At 44.2% G+C, this 27170-nt stretch overlaps 1 protein-coding gene across 6 annotated transcripts in view; it reads left to right on the top strand.

The window, feature by feature from the left end:
• AP4M1 (adaptor related protein complex 4 subunit mu 1) overlaps window positions 1-27170 on the top strand; it is a 1285664-nt gene that overhangs the window by 749826 nt on the left and 508668 nt on the right. For all 6 annotated transcript variants that reach the window (XM_044077275.1, XM_044077274.1, XM_044077273.1 and 3 more), the window contains 2 exons: window positions 14203-14256; window positions 14372-14478. In XM_044077275.1, coding sequence (XP_043933210.1) covers window positions 14203-14256; window positions 14372-14478 — 161 coding nt within the window. The remainder of the gene's footprint in view (window positions 1-14202; window positions 14257-14371; window positions 14479-27170) is intronic.

Here is a 27170-nt window from a genome sequence, read left to right as displayed (position 1 = left end):
ATCTAGCTGCAAGCCTAGGATGTCTACCAGGTGGCTCTTTCCATGGAAAGCATACTGTGTGTGTGCGTGTGTGTGTGTGTGTTAGGGTGATTGCTTCAGTGGACTTCAGTTATGGTATGGATTTAAGGATAAGTGGCCACTAGTTGTAGGCAGAAGGCTTTGTAATTTCAAGAGAAATTTGGATGACTTCATGTTGAAGTATTTGTGATTTGTTGAACTTCGTTTTCTGGCAGATTGGTGTATTCATTAACATATATTTTTTGACTGAATCTCCTGCTGCATTGATTGGTGGCCTTAAGTTACTCTTTAAGGAATTGTGAATGTATGTGTGTGTGTGTGTGTGCGTGTGTGTGCGTGTGTGTGCGTGTGTGTGTGTGTGTGTGTGTGTGTGTGTGTGTGTGTGTGTGTGTGTGTGTGTGTGTGTGTGTGTGTGATATGTAGAAATAGCTTATTCCTTAAGTGGAGAGTACACTTGGATAAGAAGCTGTCAGATTAGTCTGTCATATTAATTTGCTGAATATAGATTAAGATCTTTTGTGCAAGTTCCACAAAGACATAGTAGGTCTAGGAGGTGTGTTGTCTTTTCATGGCCCAAAAGGCCAAACCTAGATCATTAATGAGGAGTCTGTAGGAACTGAATTGCAAAGAGAACGTGTGGCCAGTCAGTCTGGATAACTAAGGGACTTTTGAGGCCTGTGACATTTTTTTCTAGAAACGTCCGAGATCTCTCCACTTGAGTCATATGCTTTAGTAGGTACGTACCAAAGTGAGACTGATATTCAGTGATGGGGTGGACAGGTGATGAGTGCAACTGGAGTAAGGCTTTGTTGGCCCTGGATGACATGTCCTTGGTTATTAAATGAACCAGATAGAAGAATTTTCTAACTGTGGTGGAGATGTGAAAATCAAAGGCTAGAAGTTATCCACAAGGATTCCTAGATTTCCAGTAATAGTGTTATTTTTAAGTAGTGGGTCATTTATGTGGTATGATGAGAAATTATTTATTTTGTCAAAGTGGAATATACTGCACTTTTTGGGCATTTAGTTTGATGTTATTGTCCTTGTAAAGTTGTTTTGCATAATCTAGTTCATCCTGAAATACCTTCACATCAATGTGTGTGTGAATAACCACCATTAGGTTAATTATCAGCGAATGTTGACCAGAGAACTGGGGTACTGGCTTGAAGTTCAGTGAAATAAATGCCAAATAGACCAAGACCCAGTACCAAGCCCTGAGGGAAGTCAGCCTGCATCATGTTTTACTCTTATGAATGGCATTTGCAATTCTGACATTTATTTTGTCTGGTAACCAGTCTGCTGTCCACCTCACTATACATTGGCTGATGTTTAAGTTCACCAGTTTAACTATTCTTGAATGGAGTTAGTATCAAATGCCTTGGTCATTGACAATGTCCAGGTATGCTTTTTGCACCACATAACCACCATCATTGTTTCAGTTACCTTTTCAAAATAATTTACAAGGTTAAGACGACATGACCTGCCTTTGAGAAAGTCGTGTGTATTGTGAGATCAGAGCTCATCAATGTCTAGATTTATGAGTTCAGAAATTATATATTCCATGGTTTTGGAAACAAGGCTGATAAAGCTGATTGGTTTAGAATTACCATAAATTATGGTTAGCCCTCACATTGCAATTATTTAAAATAAGGAGGTTTAATAGAGGTCATAGTAGACCACACTTTGAGCTAATTTAAGTTTCCTGATGTTTTATTAGAGCCTGTGGCTGTGATGTTCTTTGTTTTAGAAGTGGTTGTTAGGACTTGGTGAATAGTGATCTTTGGGGCAGGGGGTCTGGGACTGATGAATTTGGTAGCAGTTATACTGGGTGAGTTGAATTCCACATGAAATTTGTCATATAGGATATCAGCTATTTCTTTCAGATAATAATGGGTGGTATTGTGGATCAGTCCTGAACAGTAAAGGGTGTTATTTCTTATATTTCTATCATAGTTAAAGAAGGAGTTACAGTTACATTTGGTATTACTTGTCATTTTTGTGTTTATAATGCGCTGTGTATATTCTGTCTGCTGAGATAAGGCCTTTGCTTTCTTAAGATGGGAAGTATGTAACCTCCCAAATTAATTTAGCACATTTTAATTTTTGTTGTACGAGTATTCCACCATAAAGGTTTGTTTTTATAGTCCTTTGTGTATTTGGTACTGGTAGCTGCTGTTCTGTCTATAAAACTATTTAGGTAGGGGTAGACCTCAGAATAGTACAGGCCTTAACCTTGTTTTAAGGTCAGTGTGGGCAGGGATGAATTAAAAATTAGTCACTAAGTAGCTACAGGGAATTGTCTTTTGAGAAGTCTTTGAATACTGATGCATTTATTTGGGGGGGGGGGTCTACAGCCTTATATGAAAAATCACCAGTATGTGGTCTGATTTAAAAGTGGAGGATACCCATGGAGATGTTTCAGTTAGAGCAATATTAGTAAGGACAAGATCCAGGATTTTGTCTTCTAGTGGGAATATTTGGTATTTCTCCTAGGTAATTTGCATGTACATAAGCAAGAAGCATTCTGCATGCTTTCCATTTGTAGTACAAGTTAGTCAATTTATTTTATGATAAATGACATAACATAGAGTAAATGTTTTTTTTTAAGGATATCTGTTATGGTGTTAAAGTAGCTATCATGGTAAGTGTAAGACATGGAGGGAGCTGTATCTGTAACTGGCAGTAAAATTCCAGTTGATTTTTTTTTTTATGTTAACTTGAAATCTGAAGTAGTTTACTTCATTTGGTCTTCAACCTGGGGGTTACGGATCCATATTGGATCCGAGTCGGCAAATATTACTAGCATCAGCTCCAAGCTCCAAACTCCTCCCCTTATCCATAATACACCTCCACTGCCTTCCATCCCCAGATCTCGTTTGCTACGATTTGTTATACATCAGGTCTTCAGAGCTCCAGCTAGCAGTGGGTTATTTTTCTACTGTAAGTTAAAATTTTCTGCTTCTTTCAGCCGATCTAGGTTAGTTTAGGTACCCCTTCTCCCCTCCCATCGCTTTGGCGTCAAGTGTAGGTTTGTTTAGATAGATGTTCATCGTGTTACCCTGCTGCAGTCATCACACTTGGGTTATCCTGTCATCAGGCGGTCCTGCAGTCGGCCGGATTTCCAAAGTCTTGGTTCGACGTCGGATACTGTCGCCTCATCCCTGACGTCAGTGCGCCAGGGGTACATATATTGCAACCGACGCCATTTTCTTCAGTCTTTCTTGCCACGCGGTGCCCGAAACAGAAGCAGAAGATTTGATTTCTCTTATCAGGGGTTCTCAGACTCCTCCTGACAAAAGGCCTATACAAGAGGAAGAATCTGTTTCCTCTGAACAACTGTCTATTTCTTCAGATTCCTCTGAGGACCAAGACTATTCCTTCTCTCCTTATGAAGATTCTGATGCTGAGGACTCTATTCCCTCAGCTTCCCCTCCAGAAGATTACTCTTTTGGGGAAACTTTACACACTATGAGGGAACATTTTCACTGGGAAGGTCAGGATTACTCTTGATTCCAAGAAAAGGCTCAGAGACTTTCTTTTACTCCCCCAACACAATCCTATAGCCATCCCTCCTGTTTTGGACATTGTGGATGATGTCTGTTTAGAGTCCAGTTTAAACCCTGACTCTCTGCCTCCTGCCCCGGCCAAACCTGACAGATACTACAGAGTACCTGATTCCCACAAATTTCTTTACAAAAGCCCAGTAGCTGACCCAGAGACTATCTCCTAGGGTCCCAAGGGGGCTAAGGTTTCCATGGCTAAAAATCCAGTACCTTCTGAAAGGGATTCAAGAGCACTAGACAGATGGGGGAAAAAGGTTTACACCTCAGCCACTTTAGCTATGAGAGCTCTAAACTGTCAATTTCATATGCTTAAGTATCAGCAGTTTCTGATCTCTCAGTTAAAACAAAAGATAACCACCCTTCCTTAACAATCTGAATTGAAAGAAGTACAGGATTTGTTGCACGCCACCGAGCAGGTGGGCAAACACACCTTACAATGTGGGTTTGATTCTTTAGAGGCCTCCTGCAGAGCAGCTGTCACTGGTTCAGTTATACGTAGGCATGCCTGGTTAAAGGAACAAAGTCTGCCTGATCATGTTAAAGCAAAACTACTAGATGCTCCCTTACAGCAGGGTGTTTTTTTTGGTGTTAAAGCAAAAGAAGTTTTAAAGAAAATGGAAGATAAGGCAAAATGTATGCAGACAGTCAAAGATTTCCTACAGGTACAACCCCCTCGCTTCAGCAGAAACTGGCCAACAAAAAATTGGTCCTTTCCAGCCACTGACGGGCCTCAGAGGGGTAAATACAGGCACCCAAGGGGCAGAGGACAATCAGAAGCTCAGTATAAACCTCGCCAATGGGGCACTCCAACCCAGAAGGGAGGAGAAGACAGGTCTCAATCCACCAGAAGGCAAACTCAATGACTTGCACCTCAGTTGGCCAAACAACTCTGTTTTGATAGCCCCCCTGGGGGGAAAACTAGCACTGTTTACAGACAACTGGCATATGGTCACAAAGGACAAATGGGTCCTAGACATAATTTTACGAGGATACAGATTCCACTTTCACAACTTGCCAATAAAAATAGGAATGCCAAACCTGCCACAAAATCAAAGGGCAGAGGCTCAAAAACAAATTACAGCTGTCATGGCCATGAGAGCCATTCAAAGGGTACCAACTTAAGAGCAAGGCCAAGGATTTTACTCGAGACTCTTCCTGGTACCCAGAAAAGAAAATGCTTGGAGACCAGTTCTGGACCTTTCAATTCTCAAAACTTATTTACTTGTTCCCAAATTCAAGATGCTAACACTACAGCAGCTACTTCCCATGTTGGGCAAGGAAGCATGGCTGGTAACGTTGGACCTCAAGGAGGCATACCTGCATGTCCCTATCAGACAAAGTTGCAGAAGATACCTCCGTTTCATTGCAGGTTCAACTCATTATCAATTCTCTGCACTGCCCTTTGGCTTATCCACTGCACCCAGAGTATTCACAAATTGCCTGGCACCAGTAATTGCATATTGCAGACAAAGAGGAATTCAAATATATCCATACCTGGACGACTGCCTCATCCAAGCAGAAAGAAGAGACATTCTTTTACAACATCTGGTTTTTGTGAAGCATCTACTAAATTGTCTGGGGTACACAGTAAACGAAAAGAAGTCAAAACTAGTACCCTCACAAAAAATGACATTCCTGGGTGCCAGCTTGGACACAACAGCCCAGAAGGCTTATCTTACACCAGACAAGAAATTACAACTGACTCAATATTTCAAGACAATGGCAACAAAGACCCAATTAACTGCAAGAAAAATTCTGCAGGCTTTGGGCTTCATGGCATCTTGCATTCTGATAATACCGTTTGCAAAAAATGCATATGAGGAAACTACAATGGTACCTAAAAAGCGTATGGTCTCAACACAGCCACAGCTTGGACACAGTGATATCTCTCATTCCCTGCCTTCAACAGGAATTTCTATGGTGGGCACAGGCATGTCACCTCAACAAGGGTCAACCTTTCACCTTGCTCCCACCCAGGCAAACTATCACAACAGATGCTTCAGACTATGCCTGGGGGGCACACATGGCAGGGCAATGCATTCAAGGCCTGTGGACTGCAGAACAAAGAAAACTGCACATAAACCAAAAAGAGATGCTAGCTGTACAGAAAGCTCTGACAGCCTTCAAGGATCTACTACAACCTGGACAACTGTCAATAAAGACGGACAACACCACAGTAATGTGGTACATAAACAAACAAGGGGGCACACATTCCTACCGTCTTTGAAGGCAGGCAATAATCTTATGGAACACAGCTCTCGCCTACCAAGTCCAGTTACAAGCTCACTTCCTGCCAGGACAGAAAAACACATTGGCAGACCTAAGCAGAAATATCAAGGATCCCCACGAGTGGAAGCTGGACCCACAAATATTTGCAATGATAACTCAAAGATGGGGCCTACCAAATATAGACCCATTTGCCAGTCCTCAAAACTACCAGCTGAAAATATTTTGTACAAGGACATTCCACCATCAAGCTTGGAAATTGGACGCTCTCTCCTTCAGTTGGAAAAACCTGACAGCATATGCCTTTCTTCCATTACCTCTTCTCACAAAGGTTCTTTTGAAGGCCAAAAAGGAGAAACCTTGAATGATTCTCATAGCCCCAAACTGGCCACACCAGCACTGGTACCTGCTATTGAAGAATATGGCTCACAGTCCACCGTGGATATTGCCTCAAATACCTCATTTGCTCACGTAGCAGGACAAGAAGATTCTACACAGCCAGATCAAAACCTTAAACCTGGCTGCATGGCAAATAAATTAAGCAGCCAACCAGCTCCTCCTTCACAAGCAGTGCTGGATGTTATTCTAGAAGCCAGGAGGCCAAGCACCAGGAAGGCTTACACGGACAAATGGAAAAGGTTTTCTGCTTGGAACCAAGCTAAGGGCCAAGACACAACTCAGACTCATATGCCTCACATTCTGCAGTATTTAGCTGAGATGTTACATAAAGGACTTTCCTTCTCCTCAGTTAAAATCCATGCTTCAGCTATTTCAGCTCACTACGACACAAATCTACCTTTATTTTCAAACCCACTCCTAAGGCAGTTCCTCAGAAGGGCAAAAAACATTAGACCACCTAGAAGAGCTCCTACACCAACATGGGACCTCAACTTTGTTCTGGAAAAACTATCACTACCTCCCTTTGAACCAGCTTTTTCTGCAGACCTTCAGTTCCTATCATGGAAGACTGCCCTGCTACTGGCAATAACTTCTGCTAGGAGAGTTTCAGAATTACAGGCTCTTATGGCAGTGGAACCTTTCCTCATTTTTCATCAAGACAGAGTTTCTCTACGAACTAATCCTTCCTTCATGCCAAAGGTGGTTTCCAGTGTAGCTTTAAATCAAACCATCCATCTACCCACTTTCTTCCCCAATCCACAGAACAAAGGTGAGAGACTCTTGCATTCCTTGGACATTCACAGGCAGCTTCGATATTACTTGGATAAAACTAAGGCTTTCTGAAAAACTGACCAGCTCTTTGTTTCCTATGCTACAGCTTCTCAAGGGAGGGCCATATCCAAGCAAACCATTTCAAAATGGATAGGCCATTGCATACGATTCTGCTATACCCATCATGGGAAACCAGTTCCTCCTACCATTAGATCACATTCTACCTGGGCTACAGCTACCTCTACAGCCTTTCTCAGGGGGGTTCCTACCAAGGAAATTTTAGAAGCTGCAACTTGGAGTTCTGTACACACCTTCACCAAACACTATCACTTACCTCTTTATTCTAAGTCCAGGGCGGGCTTCGCCACTGCAGTCCTGCAGGGCCTCATTGCCTCCTCTAACCCTTTATAATGCCTCCACCCTACCTTAGCTTTGGGACTCAACCCAAGTGTGATGACTGCAGCAGGGTAACACGATGAACATAGTACAGTTTTGTACCTACCATAAATGTAGATGTTCGAGTGTTCACCCTGCTGCAGTCCAGGTTACCCTCCCTCCAACCCCTTTGCTGTACTGGCTAAATCTTTGCTATGCCTTACTGATGTATTTGCTTATAGCTGAAGGGTTTTTGTATTTGTACAGTGTTCTCACCTTTTGGTACTAATTTGGATCACCTCTTTGGGGGCACCTGACATCTGGGGCAAGAAAAACTGAAGAAAATGGCGTCGGTTGCAATATATGTACCCCTGGCGCACTGACATCAGGGATGAGGCGACAGCAACCGACGTCGGACCAAGACTTTGGAAATCCGGCCGACTGCGGGACCGCCTGACGACAGGATAACCCAAGTGTGATGACTGCAGCAGGGTGAACTCTCGAACATCTACATTTATAGGTACAAAACTGTACTTTAGAGTACTTTTGTCTGTGGTGCCCCTCCCCCCCCTTTAGTGTTGTCTATAGCCTAGTGTGGTGAGTGGGTGTGTGTCTGTTAGAGTAAAGAAAGTTTTTGCCTGTTCTTTAAGGCTTTCTTTCTTTATCATAAGATGGCCAAAAAGCTTGTCTTCAAGCGCTGCATAAGCTCTCCCCAGCGGATGGCCACACACTGTGTGTGTTGTGCTTAGGTGTGGCCCATCTTAGTGTGGATTGCTCCATTTGTTGCGGAGTTCAACCCCCAAGCTTTAAAAGATAGGAAGGCCAAGTTGGCTCTCAAAGGTCTTATTCCTGCTACTGATCCTCCTTTCTCGTCTTCGGTGAATGCCTCTCCCGCTTCTCTTCCTCTGGCCTCCCCACCCTCCCAGGCTGGGACTCAAACTCCTGCATCTAAGTCTGTGGTAGCAAAGCAGAGGAGCGATAGAAAATGGGAGAGAGAGTCGAAGACTAAGGAAAAGAGGAAGAGGTCCCCGGACCTCACTTCTCCGAGCAAGTCAGCATGGATTCGTGACTCCGCTCAGCTCCAGTCTCCAAGGTTCTTCCCAGAGCCGGAGTAGGCACGTTCAGTCTCCTGGGCCTCAGTTCCCCTACCCACCAGGTCAGAGTTCATGGCCTTGTCACAGTCGACCCGCTCCTTATCAGATATGGATCTGGATAAGATGATGAGGCGCTTTATCTGTACACAGATCCAGATGGGGGTCTTGCCAGCCCCCCTCCCTCTGGAGTGGGGAGCTAGCTTCCTTTTTTTTCCAACCCATTTCTCCTTCCCCAATCCGACCTTCGGCTTTGGAGTACTCTGATCCGAGGTTGGCCTTGGTCAGGGGGTTGGTGCTGATGGCACTTGTTTTCTCGATGCTGACAGCTGCCTGGAGTGTCTCGGATCTGACCAGCTTGGATCTGAGCCGCTCTTGGAGCTGGAGCTTGGGTGTCGGATCCGAGGGAGTGGAACCTCTTCCATGTGCACTGACGTCGGGCCAGGTCCCCTCCCTCAGAGCTCCGTCCACTTCGGGACTGGCTCCGATTCTCGCGTCGGAACCGGGGAGACTGGCCTCCTTATTAGCTTCCCAGTAGGTCCGCTCTCCTTGGCGGTCAATGTGGTAGAAATGGTCCTCTCCATCGGATCGAGACCCCTGACAGCCCCCTCGGACTCCGCACAGACCCCCTCAGCTCTGTCTACGGTCCCCATTGTCTTACCAGAGGGACAGCCTGTGCTCAAAGTGCCCCAGACAGTTGTCCCTAAGGAACAGATGGCTTGTGAGCGCTGACCTGAGAGCCCCACTGGAGATGTGCTTTGCAAGCATACGTGCAAGAGGAGGCACTTGGACTCCCCCAAGTCCCTAACCGAGGACACAGATTTAGATGATGGGGAGGGCTCCCCAAGATCACCTTCTGAGGATGTCTCCTTTGGAGACCTCATGGAGATCCTGCACCAGTGGGGAGGTTGGTCTGCCCCCAAGCCCTCTTCTGATGAGTCTGTGTTCCTTGAGGCTTTCGGCATGGGCCCGTCTACTTCCTGGGTGTCCCCTCCCGTGGATCCTTTAATGGATTTGATCACCTCACGGGCGTGGAAGGAACCAGACACCGTGGAGCCCATCCCCAAGTGACCCGATAAAGTTTTAAGTCCCACCATTGATAGGCCATTCTGGAATAAGGGCTCCCCTGTGGACACCATGGTGGTAGCAGCAGCCACTAAGAGGGAACTATCTCAGGAAAGTGCCTCGGTCCACCCTTCTGACCGGGAGTCACGGATGATGGACCGCCTAGGGAAGCGGGTGTATGCTTCAGCTACCTTTTCTGTCAGGGCGCTGAATTACTTGGCCCATGTCACTGGACTCCAACCCGACCTAGTAAAGGAGCTGGAGGAGTCTCCACCCAAATCCATGTTGGAGCAGGACAAGGCTTTGTTCTCCGTGAAAATGGCCACTCTAAAAGCGGTATCAAATACGTCTATGTCACTCTTCTCTCATGCTACAGAAGGAGCAGCTAGGGTGGTTGGGTCTGACGTGTCCATGAGGCATAATGCCTGGCTCAGGTTGTGTCAATTTACCAAACCCTTTAAGGCGTCTTTTGACAATGCTCCTTATGACTGCTCGACACTTGCGGTAAGGTTGTCAAGGAGACACTGGTCCAGAGTGAGAAGGATGGGAAGACACCGTCTGCCGTCAGAATCCGCTTCTGTAACCCTCCTGGAACCAGAGAGGGCAAAAGAAGATGTGGTTCCGGAAATCCCAGTATTCCCGGGGCACTCAGGGTTCTTCTTCCCCTAGAGGCAAAGGGGGACAGAATGGACGCCAGCCCAGAGGCAGAGGGGGTCCACGAAACTTCGGGTTTCGAGAACTGTTCTCTGACAGACTCAGGCAGCAACCCTGAGGGGTTGCCTGGCTGCTCTACTCTGGAGGCAGTCGGGGGACGATTGTCCTTGCATCCTGTGGCATGGGAGTCCATAACAGTGGACAGCTGGGTGCTTCAAATCATATCCAGAGGATATTCTGTACCTTTCGTGGGTCACCCCATATCTCCCAGACACCTCCCGGATGTTCCACCCACGCAAAGGGAGGCAGCAGCACAGGAAATTTCTATGCTGCTAGGAAAACGAGCCATCGAAACAGTCTCCCCAGATCGGGCTTCTACTCCAGGTTCTTTTTGGTGCCAAAGAAAACGGGGGACTTAACGCCATTCTGGACTATCTATCCTGAACCTGTCAGTTGCCAAAGAGAAGTTCCGGATGGTCACACTACAGTCCTTCATGCCATACTTGCAAGAGAGTGACTGGATGTGCTCGTTAGATCTCCAGGATGCTTACTATCATGTAAACATGCACAGAAACTCTAGGAGGTTCCTCTGTTTCTTGTTAAGGGCTAGTCATTATCAATTTCGAGCCCTACCCTTTGGTTTCACCACAGCCCCCAGGGTGTTTACCACAGTGATGGCAGTTGTAGCGGCTCACCTGATGCTTCAGGGGATTCAGGTATATCCGTACCTGGACGATTGGCTCCTCACTGTTCCCACCAGGCGTCTATTTTCCCAAACCAGGGATTACTTTCCAACACTTGCCCTGAGTTTGGGTACCACAATCAACGCATCCAAATCTCTCCTAGATCCTGTACAGGTAGTAGATTACATTGGTGCCAGGATAGACACACTTCAGTGCAAAGTATTCCTGACTTTGGAGAGAGATCAGAACCTCAAGATGCATGTCTCCCTGATCTACTGTTCTCGCCTTCCAATGGTGGAATCAGTGTTGAGGGGGCCGTAGGCTTGATGGCAGCGACCATAACTCTTCTCCTGTATGCTCGGTTACACATGTGGATTCTTTAGTGGACTCTAGCGGTTCAGTGATTCCTGTTGGAACTACCATTAACTAATCTTATCCACCTAAGTCGTCGAGTGTGTTGATCATCCCTCATATGGTGGATGAGTTCTCTGGACATTTTGGAGGGATGACCCTTTGTTCCAGCCCTGGCCCAAACCACAGTGACCACGGATGCCTCCCTACTCGGGTGGGGGGAGACATTGTTCGGGCAGGACAGTCCAAGGCCTGTGGTCCCCCATACAGACCAGCTTGCATATCAGTGTCCTAGAGATGAGGGCGGTCCTCCTAGCGTTTCAGGCCCTTCATGCCTTTCTTCCTCTCGGGATGATTGCCATTCAATCAGACAACATGTCAGTAGTCTGGTATATCAACAAACAGGGAAGGACCAAATCTTACACCCTTTGTCTTGAGGCCATGAGAGTGTGGGAATGGGCAATCTCCACTGGTTGCTTTCTCATCGCAACCCACATTCCGGGTCGGTCCAACATTCTAGCAGACAGGCTAAGCCATTCTGATGCCTTACAAGTGCTCTCTGAATCTGTCAATAGCGGACCAGATCTTCAGCGAGTGGGGTCAGCCTTGCTGCGATCTCTTCGCATCTTCTTCCAACACGAAATGCAGCAAGTTTGTTGCTCTGAACCCTCCGCCGGGGGAGTTCCCCCAGAGACGCTCTAGTTTATACTTGGCCGCCCGGTCTTCTGTATGCTTACCTGCCAGTACCTCTCATCCCAAGGTTTCTGCAGAAAGCTTGTCGACTGGGGAGCAAGGTGATCCTCATTGTCCCATTCTGGCCTCACCAGGTCTGGTTTCCCTTCCTTTGGTGTCAACTTCTGGCTCCGCCTTGGATCCTAGATCCCAGTGAGGATTTGATTTCACACCCCTCGGGGGTCCTCATCCGAGTCTGGACAGCCTGAATCTCACAGCTTAGCTGCTTCAGTTCCCGTAATTGCTAGGACTCCTGGACTATCATCCTGAGTTAGATCCATTTTGGTAGCTGCTCAAAAGTCTTCAACCAGAAAGGTTCATCACAGCAAGTGGAAACGGTTTTCTTTCTGGGCCTCTCAGAAGAGTTTAGACTCTTTCACGGCTCCTATCTCCACTATTCTTGATTTTCTTGCTGATATTTTCCAGCATGGAGCTAGTTCTTCTACTGTCAAAGTTCAGTTGGCTGTCATTTCCCATTTTCATGTCGTCGAGAATTCTGCATCCTTGGCATCCTGCAGACTGTGTAAAGCCTTTATCAAAGGCACCTTTTTGCTACCCCCCCCCCTCCCCGTCAAAGATCCTGTTCCTCCATGGGACCTTACTATGGTTCTCCAAGCTCTGGTCGCTCTGCCTTTCGAGCCTGCCGCAACTGCAGATCTAAAATTTCTATCATGGAAAACAGCTTTTCTGGTAGCTATTATCTCTGCTAGAAGGGTTTCAGAATTACAGGCCTTGTCCATCAAACGTCCGTACATGATTTTTCATAAAGAAGAGTTTTCCTTCGGACTGGTCCATCCTTCCTTCCTAAGGTGGCATCTCCAGTCAATACCAATCAGACTATAAGTTTGCCTGTGTTCTTTCCCAACTTTACAAACCAGATGGAATACAAGCTACACATGTTGGATGTTCATAGACAGTTACGATTCTATTTACACAAGACAAAAAATTTTGTAAATCTGATCATTTGTTAGGTTTCCCCAAAAAAAGGTCTATAGAAGGAAACAATTTCCAAGGTCACTATAGCTAGATGGATTTCGTCATGCATCCTGCAGGTCTGTAAGACAAAGGCATGTCTCCTCCAGGTCAGATAAAAACCCATTCCACTAGGTCCATGGCTACATCTGCGCCTTTCTGGTCTAGAGTGTCGTTGGATGACATTTGCTCTGCAGCTACTTGGTCCTCATCTCATACATTTATTTCTCATTATAAATTGGATTTGACTTCCAGAAGTAAAGCATCTTTTGGCTCCGCTGTGCTTCGGAATATCCTTGCATGAGGGCCTCCCAGGAGTTTAGTAGCTGGGGACTCTGTCCCACAGGTTGAAGACCAAATGAGGTAAACTACTTCAGATAAAGAAGTTATGTACTCACCATAATGTTCCATCTAAGTAGTTGTACTTCATTTGTTTTCGACCATCCCTCCTTCCTTCCCCCGGACCTTGGCGCATGATCAGCCTACGGGCTGCAGTATAGGTCTCAAGTATGTTATCAGGTCAGGTTCTATGTATAAGTTCAGCAAACACGATCTGGGGATGGAAGGCGGTGGAGGTGTATTATGGGTAAGGGGAGGAGTCTGGAGCTCCGAGCTGATGCTAGTAATATTTGCCAGCTCGGATCCGGATCCGTAACCCCCAGGTTGAAGACAAATGAAGTACAACTACTCAGATGGCATGTTATGGTGAGTACATATCTTCTTTTTTCTGAAATTTAAAAATTGGAGTCATGAGGAATTTGCCATGATGTGAAGGGGTCTCTGACCAAGACTGACATTTTCATGCAGTTGTTTTCTGTACTGAATGCTTGATAAATCTAAATTTAAGTCTAGGAATGGGTGTGTATTTTCATTGCATTATTAAGGAAAATGCACATTGGTGTTAGCACTGCTTTAATAGAGGAGATACATAAACGGTCTGGTATCAAGAGAAATCTGCAAGGACTGTATCCAACTTTACCACCTTTTTTTTGCACTGTTGTTCGCACTTTTGCACTTTTATTGCCAAAGTATTTGGCCTGATTTTCATGGTGAAGCTGTGTACAGTGTTTTATTTTGCTCAGTGAAGAATAAACGTGATTATTTAAAAAAAAAAAAAAAAAAGTAAACATTTCTTTCACAGTATGACAACACTTCTGAGTAATATATGAGGGGAGCATATAGACAAATAGAGCTTTAAAATTATAGAGTATCATGGGATCAGCCATTTAACAGACATAATTCAATGAGCAGAATAAATTTTTCCTATTAGTAACTTTAAGTCATTTTTTTCTCTTAAACTAGAGTTGAGAATTGGTCTTAATGAAGAATTCAGTATTGGGAAATCAGAACTGAGGGGTAAGTAATGAATTATTTTATAGGCATTTGATGTGCTTTCCTAGAACAATGCACCAGTGGTTTAGTAGTTTGGTGTGAAAGCATTAGTGTAATACAAATATGTTTATTCTTTTAGGATATGGTACAGCGGTACGGGTGGATGAATGTAGCTTCCATGAAGTGGTGAAACTGGATGACTTTGACAGTAACAGGATCCTAAAGCTGCATCCCCCACAAGGAGAGGTAAGTCCTAACTGGAGGACTGTATTCTGACATCCCTGTCATGCTTATTTACATTGTCAGGACCTCTAAATGCATTTTAAGTTCTGCCAACTCTTTGCACAAAGGGATAAAGCCCTGACTTCCAGCTTTGATGTCTTAACATCAGCTTGCAGTTTGAGAACTGGAGTTACTAGTCTGGTACAGGTGGTGAGAGGCTAGTGCCAGCTTGTCCATCCTGGTAAGGGAGGAAGGCCGGGTGTTGGTGTGTAGCAATATAGGCTGAGATGAGTATGTTCACCAAGCTGTGTGTTCACCAAGTGCTTTTCAGCCCACAAACAGAAGCATATATGACTCACTGAAGCAGCAGTTTGATAATCCATACATCAGACTGCTGCATGGAGCAACAGGTATAGTGTTATACATCAACCTTGGTGTATGCCTGGATGACAGCTCTCTCACCCCTTTGGAACATAAGGGCTAGTTGTATTAAGGAAGGGCTCATAATCATCAGGTGCAGGGAGAAAATGATTGAGAAAAAAGTTCTGGTCTTTGAAAGAATTCAGTCTGTCATGCTTTTCTTTACTTAGAATTTGGATTTATTAACAGTGGTAATTTACTTGTGTAGTGTCTGTAAAACATTTTTCCCACAGTATTAGAAGAGCATGCTTAGGTTTTATATAAAATGTATAGTACACATACATATACATGTCTTTGTTTGTGGGATACTGCCTGCCATAGACATTGATAAAGAAGCGTGTTTAGTAGCCAAGTTCAGTCTCGCATAAAATGTAGTTATAATTCTCATGACTGTCCTGAAGAGTAGCTTTCAAATAGGGAATAAGAGGAGTTTGCCTTGATGTTAGGGGGGGGTCTCTGGCAAAGACTGACGTGGCAATGCCTATGTAAGTTACCCAGTGCAAAGTTGTTCACATAGCAGGCAGACCACTCCAGCGATATTGTGATTTCCCCCATAGCCAGTAGAACGTAGGGTCAACCTGCGAGATCCTCCTGTATTGTCTTTTTCATGTTGTACAAACAGAGAGATGCATCTGCCGTTCAATAAACACACTTTTTGAGCTTCCACAATCATCCCACACCTTGCCTCGGGGGGGGGGGGGGCATGGACATGAATGTCATGAGTCGCATGCCTTATAAAAATGCAGACTTACTGTATATGGAACAAACTGCTTTTTGACAAATAGTGGCCAAAAGGAGAGAGATTCTGATGCAGATGCTAGTAAATCTTTGGGGAGGTTTTCTTCGGCAAAGTTTATCAAAATGTGTCACCGCAAGCCAGAAACACCTATGGACCTATTTATAAACTTGTTCAAGCCCTTGGATAGCTTATTAAAGGTATATACACACATAATATTGATCTACACTAGGTTTAATTCTGTTGGCTGCTAAAAAAGTAATTAACAGAAAATGGAAATCAAAGTATAAACCAAATGTATTTGAAATATTAATTATTATAAAAGTGATAAAATAAGTGGAGGATGTAGCTTTAGAAAAGAAAAGGAGCAAATTACATAGAAATAAATGGAAATATTGGTAACAATACAACAGAATAATGTTGAGGAGGATGAGGAGTGAATTTAGCAATTTATGCAATGTTGTACTGATGATAGTTACAAAGAAAGAAAAGTTATGATGTATAACGTATGTAAATGGGAAAAATATTAATATTGTTTGTTTTCTTTTCCGTTAAAGTATGTTTGCCTATGTCATAAGTGATGACTTCGTAAAGATGTTAAAAAAATATGTTTTTGGTCCCCTGGAAGGGAGGGCTCTTGGAAAACCATTCTGGATCTCTCCTTTCTCAACTCATTTCTGGAGTCCCTTCTTTCAGAATGTTGACTGTTCAGTCACTGTTTCCTGTGCTGCTTCCTCAAGGCCTTTCTGGTATCTCTGGACCTGAAAGATGCCTTCCACCACATTTCTATTCATCCTGTCTTCATGAAGTATTTGCAGTTGTCACATTATCAATTCTCTGCTTTGCCTTTTGGCATTTCTATAGCATCAACAGTTTTCAGTGTTTCGCTCTGGTTATAGTCTTTTGCAGATTCCAAAGCGTTTATATATTCCTCTGTCAGGATGGCCTGCTTATTCAGACCGCCTCTTTACCTGCTTCTTCTGCAAGATCTCAGATTCACAGTGTTCCTTCCTCACAGTGAAAGTTTCATGCTCAGCCTCAAAAAGTTGATTCTTTTTTCTTCGCTTTTGTTTTTAAATAAACTTTTATGGAATTATGACTTGTGATATAGGCAGATTTACATTTATACAAAAGTAATCAAACTGTATTAACAAATTAACATTTGCAAACATAGTACTTCACATATATTACTATATATCATATAACATAAACAGCATTACATAAATCATTCAATTTTTGCCACTTTTTTAAACAAGAAACAGCTTTACTAAACCATCAGTTACAACATAAGCAGTCATGCATTAATATAAATGAAGACAAACCACACCGACACAATCCTAGTTGCAAGTGTTTTGCATCACAAACCGTACTGACACACTCCCAGTTACAAACATTACTACATCACTTATAATCTACCCAATCCTTTTCAATCAAACATTACATAACTCATTTAAGTTCTGCCTTCTTTTAAACCTCATTCCTCCCCTGTATGTATTGTTCCCACAATTCCCATTTTTCCCTGTGTAGTTTGCTCCTACCCTTTTCTAAAGATCTCAGTTCCAGTTGCTTTATCACTGTTACTATATTCACTACTTCTAATATAGTTGGTTTAGATTTTGATCTCCATTTTCTAGTAGTAGCTTTTTTGGCAGCCGTCATAATTAGACACAGCAAGGCCTTACCATGTCTAGGCAATTCTGATTCTGTATCATATCTCAGAAAATCTCCCTCGTCACACAAATCCACCCACTCAGTATCTCTGACAGCACATCCCACAAGGAATCCTTAAAATCCACCAACCCACCGCACTCACAGAAGATATGTTCCCAATTACCTCTTTCTTCCCCGTCATACCTCCAAGAAAAATTCTCTGGAGTCTGCTTGGGGTATAAAAATATCTCTTTAAACATTTCCAACCAAAAATCATAAATCTTCTAGATTCTGTTGCATATTTGGGAGACATACTTATATCCTACCATTGTTTGTTTGTGAATTGCTTATCCAATCTCTCTTCCCAATCCTTTCTAACCTCCTCTGATTGACTCTTATAGTTATCATGCAATATTTTATATGCTGTATTAATTATTCCTTCTTAATGGCAGATTCTGTTCTAGATCTACTAAAAACTCTAGCAGTGCTGGTCTTTCATTTAGGACCTCCTATTTCTTTCTGTTTGCCTATGTTCTGATATCAGTCCTTGATAGGGAAGCAATCTGACCTGCAGTGCAAATAAATTCTTGGCCTCTTCCCATTCTGCTGTTACCTTTCCCTCTCTAATTATTTGCTCCCAATACTTTGGTTCCTTTGCCAGTTTTCTCAAGTAAATTCCAGCTCCATTTTGCCTATTGTCTGTATCCCTAATTGTAGGCATCCCTATCGACAGAATCTCCTTTCTTCATTCCCGTATTGGCTTTAGTTCTTATAATACTTTCTGTTACTTTATGGATGTAATATTTTCTTTGATTATTGTTATTCTCCTTAAAGGCCTGCATCCAAAATCCCATTCTCTTTTCTTGAGCTTCCTCCCCTGTTTAAATATCATCCATTTCCACTTTGAATTATAGTTTTCTAGTTGTGCTATGTACAGGAGGCTTGAATGTGTAGCTTTGAAATACACCTTCAAATTGGTAATCCCAGTCTGCCTTCTACTGGATGAATCAGCTCATCCCACTTGACTCTTGCTCTCTTTCTCTCCCAGATAAATTCCTTCAGCTGTTTATTAATTGCTGTCCACAACGTCTCCATTGGTTGATAAAAATATGCTTGACCTGTGTATGAGACTAAGGGAACTAAACTAATTTTGACTGCTTGTATCTTACTATCCATATCCACCTAATAAAGCTTTCATTTTCTCAGTTTTTGTATTATCCTTTGTTTAGTCTCATCCCACATATCTTTAGTTGCCACACCAGAATAATTTTTAATCTATACTCCTAAATACATAGTTTTATCATGTCCTTATAAATAAGAATATTTCTGAACCAATGTATATGTGGATGCATAATTTACCGCTATTGCCTTTGTTTTAGCTTCGTTAATTTCGTATCCTGTAAATATTTGAAACTGTCTCAAGTGTTCCACAACACTGTAATGTCTCTTTCTAATTTTGTCAAGTATAAAATAGTTTGTTTGTGTCTTTCGGCTTTTCCCGGTTAGGGGTCGCCACAGCGAAACACTGGTCCGCTAATGATTGGCTGATCTGAAAATAGAGCCAGCTTTTCTTGACTACCATGCCAATCATATCATTGAATTTGAGTCCCTTATTTTCATTGCCAGATGTTCATTGTGTTACCCTGCTGCAGTCATCGCACTTGGGTTATCCTGTCGTCAGGCGGTCCCGCAGTCGGCTGGAATTCCAAAGTCTTGGTCCGGCGTCGGTTGCTGTCGCCTCTTCCCTGACGTCAGTGCGCCAGGGGTATATATAATGCAACCGACGCCATTTTCTTCAGTCTTTCTTGCCGCGCGGTGCCCGAAGCAGAAGCAGTTTGTAAGAGCCGGTCGGCCGACTCCTGAGATTTTCGAATTCGAATTTCAGACCGAAGTCTTCTATAAAGCTAAGTACCGCGTTGGGGAAACTTTTCTTGCCTCAGACCGATGTCAGAAGAAGTTAACAATTGTATTTCTTGTGGGAAGCAAATACCTCATAAGGATTTTCATTCTTGTTGCATACCTTGCCTAGGCCCAGACCATGACGTCACTACTTGTCGGTTTTGTGCTAGGTTTAATAAGCGTACTATTAAAAGACGCTTTGATTTCGCACAACGCTACTTCGGTAGGAAATTTAACGACACCATGATGTCGGAGCAACCGACTACCGGCGTGCACAAAAAACGCAAGGATAAGGTCAGACAGCCCAGGCCTAAACCAGATTCCGAGGCCTCGGCTGAGCCTGTCTCCGATTCTCCGGTCCTCAGTGAGGCTCCGACGCAGCCCCTGACTACTGCAAATCTGGAACCCGAGACCGCTACAGAATTTTTGGTGGAATGCACCAGGCCGATGCAGCCATTTAGTTCAGGCCCTTCCGACGACATTGCTACAAAGGACGTCGGTGCTACAGAGACGCCATCGGTTTCTGAAGGCGTTTTCAGACCGACGACCCTCACCATTAAAATGTTTTCTAAGACGAAGACTCCTACTAAATCTAAAAGGACTGCACTTCAGTCTCCTGTTCAAGGCCCCATGCCTAAGAAACAGATGCTCAAAATGGCTGAAGATTTGGATGTTCTTCATCTCACATTGCTGCAGTCCTTACACTTGGGTAGTCCGCTGTCCTCGGTCGGCCCGAATATCAAAGTATAAGGCTGACATCGGTCAAGGCGCATTTGACTGACATCAGGACGTCAGGGTACAAATGCGCATGACCGACGTCATATCCTCAGTCTTTTTTGCCGCATGGTCCGATGCAGAAGCAGCATTGCAAGTGCCGGTTGGCGTTCTGAAATTTTTCGATTTCGGAGTTTCAGACCGAGTCAAAGTTGGCTAAGTACCCCGTTGGGGAATATTTTAGTTTTTTCTTGCCTCAGTGGTTTACCGGATGTCAGAAAAAGTGAATAATTGTATTTCTTGTGGGAAACAGATACCGCATATCATACTTTGTGTATTCCTTGTTTAGGGCCTGAGCACGACGTTGTTGGGTGTCGCTCTTGTGCTAGATTCAATAAGCGCACTATAAAGAGAAGGTTAGATTGTGCCAGGTTAGTCTTCGGGAAGCGGTGCAATTATAAAATGCCGTCGGATGCTCCGACGCCCGCTTCTTCGAAGAAGCGCAAGGACAAAGCAGTTAAGCCTAGGCTAGAAGAACCGTCCGTACCGGACACCGGTTCTTTAGAGGTGTCGGTGGAGCCGGTGGTTCCACCGGAGGTTTCTTTGGGATCCCAGGGAGAGACTTTGTTATTGCAGGATGTGGCCTCTCAGGAGGCAGGTCAGGCTGAAGGGGCTTCTCAGGTTACTATACTCCCCTCCCTTCCTAGGGTGGTTAGGCCCTCTCCTTCTGTTTCCAAGGCTTCTCCCAGAGGCAGGCCTGGTTTAGCTTCAGTTGGTGTCACCCCTAGTTCTTCAGGAACTGTGCCCAAGAAGCATATGCTTAAAATGGCAGAAGATTTGATTACTTTGATTAGGGTTCTTTGCCCCTCCTGATAAGAGACCTAGGGTGGAGCCTGAGCTAGGGAGTTTTGAGCAGGCTTCGGATGTTTCAGAGTCTTGGCTGAAGACTCGCAGGAGTACTCTCCTTATGCTCAGTCTGATGTGGATGATTCTACTCCTTCTGCTTCTCCTCCTGAGGATTTTTCTTTTCAGAAACTCTTCATTCCATGAGGGAGCATTTTAAGTGGGAAGGTCAGGACTTTTCTGATTCCAGGAAAAGGCTTAGGGAATTTTTGTTTTTACCCCAGCATAGGCCTTTGGCTATACCTCCTGTTTTGGATGTGGTGGAAGATGTTTTTACAGAGGCTTCTCTTAATCCTGATTCTTTGCCTCCTGCTCCTGTTAAACCGGATAGGTATTACAGGGTGCCTGAAGCTCATAAGTATCTTTTAAGAGTCCTAGGGCAGACCCAGAAACTGTTAGTCAGGGGCCTAAAGGTGTTAAGGCTTCTGTTGTCAAGAATCCGGTTCCTACAGATAAAGAGGCCAGGGCTTTGGATAGATGGGGAAAGAAAGTTTATACTTCTTCCACTCTAGCTATGAGGGCTCTGAATTGCCAGTTCCACATGTTGAAATACCAAAACTATCTCCTTTCACAATTGAAGTCTAAGGTTGATGCTCTGGCGGAAGGTATTGATTGTAAAGAGTTACAAGATTTAGTACATGTTTCTGAGCAGGTGGGTAAGCATTCTTTGCAATGTGGTTTTGATGCTGTACAGGCCTCGTCTAGGGTGGCTGCCACTGGGTCAGTTCTTCGCAGGCACGCCTGGCTGAGGGATCAGAATTTATCTGACCATGTTAAAACAAGGATTTTAGATGCTCCTTTACAATCTGATGTGTTGTTTGGTTCTCCTGTTGAGGCAGTTTTAAAGAAAATGGAAGACAAGGCTAAGTCTATGCAGACTGTTAAAGATTTTTGCAGGTTCAGCCTCCAAAGTTTAGTAGAAATTGGCCTACTAAGGGGTGGACTTATCCTTCTTATGATTCCCAGTCTAGGGGTAGATCTAGACGTGGTAGGGGCAGAGCTCAGGGCTCTTTCAGGCCTAGAACAGGAGTTCTCCTGCACAGTCTTCGGGTGAGGGCAGGGGTCAGTCCTTTCGTAAACAGACCCAATGACCTGCCTTTTCAGCTGCCAGAGCCTTCTCGTCTGGCAGCACCTTTGGGAGGAAGGTTGGCACTTTTCAAAGAAAATTGGAGTTTAATTACCCAAGACAGATGGGTATTGGATATCATACACCACGGTTACAGGTTTTATTTCCATACCTTGCCTCCTTTCAAAGGCATGCCAGACATTCCTCCTCAACAAAGAATAGAGGCTCACAAGCAAATTTCTCTGTTACTCAAAATAGGGGCCATTCAGCCGGTCCCTATGCCAGAAGTGGGCCTAGGATTTTATTCTCGCCTGTTCCTAGTACCAAAGAAAGGGAACACGTGGAGACCAATTTTGGACTTATCTATCCTCAACACTTATCTGGACATTCCCAAGTTCAAAATGTTGACGTTACAGCAGCTTTTACCTCTGCTGGGCAAAGATCATTGGATCTCAAGGAGGCTTATCTTCATGTTCCTATCAGACTGAGTTGCAGGAAGTATCTGCGTTTTCGAGCTGGGACTTCTCATTATCAGTTCTCTACATTGCCCTTTGGCTTATCTACTGCGCCCAGAGTGTTCACGAAAGTTCTGGCTCCAGTGATAGCTTTCCTCAGGTTAAAAGGAATACAGATCTATCCTTATTTGGACGATTGCCTGATTCTGGCTCAAGGAAGGGACGAGCTTCTTCATCATTTGGATTATGTGATAGCAGTGCTAAGATGCCTGGGGTATTCTGTGAACGAAATAAAGTCCAGTCTAGTACCCTCTCAGGACATGTGCTTTCTGGGTGTGAGACTGAATACAGCATCCCAGATGGCCTTTTGACCCCGGACAAACAAAAGAATCTTTCCCTTTACTTTCATCAGTTGTCTCATCAGTCCAGGCTGACTGCAAGGACAGTCCTTCAAGCCTTGGGGTTCATGGCATCTTGTATTCTGGTACTTCCCAATGCCAAACTGCATATGAGGAAGCTACAATGGTATCTCAAAATGTATGGACACAGCACTGCCAGGATTTGGACACTGTCATTCAAATAATACCTTGCATTCAAAAGGAATTGTTGTGGTGGGCTCAGGAATGTCACCTAAACAAGGGACTCTCTGTGACCCGGCCAGAGGTGAGTCAGATTCTAACGACAGATGCCTCAGACAAAGCTTGGGAGCTCATCTGAATGGAAAGTGGATACAAGACAAGTGGCCTGCCAGACTACAACATCTACATATCAACTTGAAAGAGATGTTAGCAGTCCAGTTTGCATTAATAGCTTTCAAGGATTTACTTCTTCCAGGGCAGGTGTTGATTCTAACAGACAACACAACTGTCATGTGGTACATCAACAAGCAAGGCGGAACACATTCTTATCCTTTATGCAGGCAAGCAATGATTTTGTGGGAGACTGCTCTCAGTTTACAGCTAAATCTTCAGGCAAGGTTTCTGCCGGGAGCACAGAACTCCTTAGCAGATGTGTTGAGCAGACAAATTATGGATCCCCATGAGTGGAAATTGGATCCTCATGTAGTTCAGAAATTGACAGTGTCATGGGGAACTCCAGACATAGATCTGTTCGCTTCTCCACTAAACCACCAGCTGCCAAAGTTTTGCACAAAAAGGTTTCATCCCACAGCTTGGAAAGTGGATGCTCTTTCTTTCAATTGGAGCAATCTTCATGTGTATGCCTTTCCGCCTCTGCCTCTCCTCCCAAAGGTACTACTGAAGGCCAGACAAGACAAGCCAAGGATGATTTTGATAGCTCCAGATTGGCCTCGACAGCATTGGTACCCATTACTGAGAAGCCTGGTGGAAGCCTCCATGGCCTTTGCCTTCGATTCCACACCTGTTGTCTCAGGAGGACAGTCATTTGCTCAATGTCAAGCTTCACTCTCTGCACCTAACAGCCTGGCATATTCTGTTTTGAACCATAGTGGGCCTCCACTTCCACAGCAAGTTTTGAATGTTATTTTGGAAGCTAGAAGGCCTAGTACAAGGAAAGTGTACGCAGATAAATGGAAGAGATTTTTATTTTGGAGTGCAGCAAAGGATTTTGATGTTTCTGAGCCTAATTTAAGTGTGGCTCTTCAATATCTCACTGAGTTACTGGACAAAGGTTTGTCCTTCTCTTCTATTAAGGTTCATGCTGCAGCAATTTCGGCTCACTATGATTGTGACCCACCATTGTTTTCTCATCCTTTGTTCAAGCAATTTCTTAGAGGGGCAAAGAATATAAGACCCCCACAAAGAGCTCCTACTCCTGCTTGGGATCTCAATTTTGTGTTGGAGAAACTCACTCTACAACCTTTTGAGCCTGCAGCTACTACTGAATTAAAGTTTTTATCATGGAAGACTGCTTTTTGTTGGCTATTACCTCTGCAAGAAGGGTTTCTGAGTTGCAGGCCCTTATGGCGGTTGAGCCTTTCTTAATTTTCCATAAGGATAGGGTATCTTTACGTACTAATCCTTCCTTTATGCCTAAAGTGGTTTCTAGTGTGGCTTTAAACCAAACTATTCATTTGCCTACTTTTTATGCAAATCCCCAAAATAAAGGGGAAAAGATTTTGCACACTTTAGATGTACACAGGCAGTTGCGATATTATTTGGACATAACTAAAGGGTTCAGGCAGTCTCAGCAGTTATTTGTTTCTTTTGCTTTGAGTTCTCAGGGCAAGCCTGTGTCAAAACAAACTATTTCTAAGTGGATTGGGTTTTGCATTGCTTTCTGTTATTCCCATCATGGCAAGGAGATTCCAGCTGGGATTAGGCCTCATTCCACTAGGGCTACTGCCACTTGACAGCTTTTTGAGGGGTGGCAACTAAGGATATTTTGGAGGCAGCTACTTGGAGTTCAGTGCATACTTTCTCTAGGCATTATCACCTACCACTTTACTCTAAATCCAGGGCTGGTTTTGCCACTGCTGTTTTGCAGGGCATTTTGGCAGCTCCTGCTTCCTTATAGTTTGGCCATCCTCCCTTACCTCTGCTTTGGGATTCTACCCAAGTGTAAGGACTGCAGCAATGTGAGATGAAGAACATAGTACAGTTTTGTACCTACCATAAATGTAGATGTTCAAGATCCACATTGCTGCAGTCCAATCCTCCCTCCTTCCCCTCTGTAGTTAGAGGCGGTTGTGTGGGTTGGGTTGTCAATAGGGTGTATATTGTATATATTGTACATATTTTTAGTGCTAGGATGGTTGGTTGTTTGTTTGCTGTCTTTTGGTTTTGACCTTTATTTTTAGGGTCTTCTGACATCTGGGGCAAGAAAAGACTGAGGATATGACGTCGGTCATGCGCATTTGTACCCTGACGTCCTGATGTCAGTCAAATGCGCCTTGACCGACGTCAGCCTTATACTTTGATATTCGGGCCGACCGAGGACAGCGGACTACCCAAGTGTAAGGACTGCAGCAATGTGGATCTTCGAACATCTACATTTATGGTAGGTACAAAACTGTACTTTTCTTTAATCAGGGGTTCCCCACCCCCTCCTGGCAAAAGGCCTAGACAAGAGGAAGATTATGCATCCTCTGAACAAGTGTCCATTTCTTCAGACTCCTCTGAGGACCAAGATTACTCCTTCTCTCCTTATGAAGATTCTGATGCTGAGGACTCTATTCCCTCAGCTTCTCCTCCTGAAGACTACTCCTTTGGGGAAACTTTACACACTATGAGGGAACATTTTCACTGGGAAGGTCAGGACTACTCTGACTCGAAGAAAAGGCTCAGAGAGTTTCTTTTACTCCCCCAACACAGACCCCTTGCCATCCCAACAGTTTTGGACATTGTGGATGATGTTTACTTCGAATCCAGCTTCAAGCCAGACTCTCTACCTCCTGCTCCGGCTAAGCCTGACAGATACTATAGAGTGCCTGACTCCCACAAATTTCTTTACAAAAGCCCTGTAGCTGATCCAGAGACTATCTCCCAGGGTCCCAAGGGGGCTAAGGCTTCTATGGCTAAGAACCCAGTACCTTCTGAGAAGGATTCCAGTGCACTACACAGGTGGGGGAAAAAGGTTTACACCTCAGCCACACTAGCTATGAGGGCACTGAATTGCCAGTTTCACATGCTTAAGTATCAGCAATTCCTAATATCTCAGTTAAAGCAAAGATTAACCACTCTCCCTCAACAATCAGAATTGAAAGAAGTACAGGATTTGTTGCACGCCACTGAGCAGGTGGGCAAACATACCTTACAATGTTGGTTTGATTCTCTGGAGGCCTCCTGCAGAGCAGCTGTCACTGGGTCTGTTATACGTAGGCATGCTTGGTTAAAGGAACAAACTCTACCTGATCATGTTAAAGCAAAACTACTAGATGCTACCTTACAGTAGGATGTTCTTTTTGGAGTTAAAGCAGAAGAAGTTTTAAAGAAAATGGAGGATAAGGCAAAATCTATGCAGACAGTCAAAGATTTCCTACAGGTACAACCCCCTTGCTTCAGCAGAAACTGACCAACAAAAAATTGGTCCTTTCCAGCTTCTGACAGACCACAGAGGGGTAAATACAGACGCCCAAGGGGCAGAGGACAACCACAAGCCCAGTATAAACCTCGCCAATGGGGCACTACAGCACAGAAGGGAGGAGAAGACCGGTCCCAATCCACCAGAAGGCAAACTCAATTACTTGCACCTCATCCGGCCAAGCAATACTCTCTTGGCAGCCCCATTGGGGGGAAAACTAGCACTTTTTGCAGAAAACTGGCACATTGTCACAAAGGACAAATGGGTCCTAGACATAATTTTACGACGATACAGATTCCACTTTCACACCTTGCCAATGAAAAGAGGAATGCCAAACCTGCCACAAAATCAATGGGCAGAGGCACAAAAACAAATTAAAGCTCTCAGGGCCATGAGAGCCATTCAACGGGTACCGACTCGAGAGCAAGGCCAAGGATTTTACTCAAAACTCTTTCTAGTGCCCAGAAAGGACAATGCCTGGAGACCAATTCTGGACCTTTCAATACTAAACACTTACTTACAAGTACCCAAATTCAAGATGTTAACACTACAGCAGCTACTTTCCATGTTGGGCAAGGAAGCATGGCTAGTAACATTGGACCTCAAGGAGGCATACCTGCATGTCCCTATCAGACAAAGTTGCAGAAGATACCTCCATTTCATTGCAGGTTCAACCCATTACCAATTCTCTGCACTGCCCTTTGGCTTATCTACTGTGCCCAGAATCTTCACAAAATGCCTGTCACCAGTAATTGCATACTGCAGACAAAGAGGAATTCAAATATATCCATACCTGGACGACTGCCTCATCCAAGCAGAAAGCAAAGACATTCTCTTACATCATCTGGCCTTTGTAAAGCATCTACTAAAC

The sequence above is a fragment of the Protopterus annectens genome, chromosome 7.part0 (assembly GCF_019279795.1).
Source record: "Protopterus annectens isolate FY-2018-M chromosome 7.part0, PAN1.0, whole genome shotgun sequence".
Taxonomy (NCBI): Eukaryota; Metazoa; Chordata; order Ceratodontiformes; family Protopteridae; genus Protopterus; species Protopterus annectens.
The sequence above is the reverse complement of the archived record's forward strand: the minus strand, read 5'-3'. Positions and strand labels throughout refer to the sequence as shown.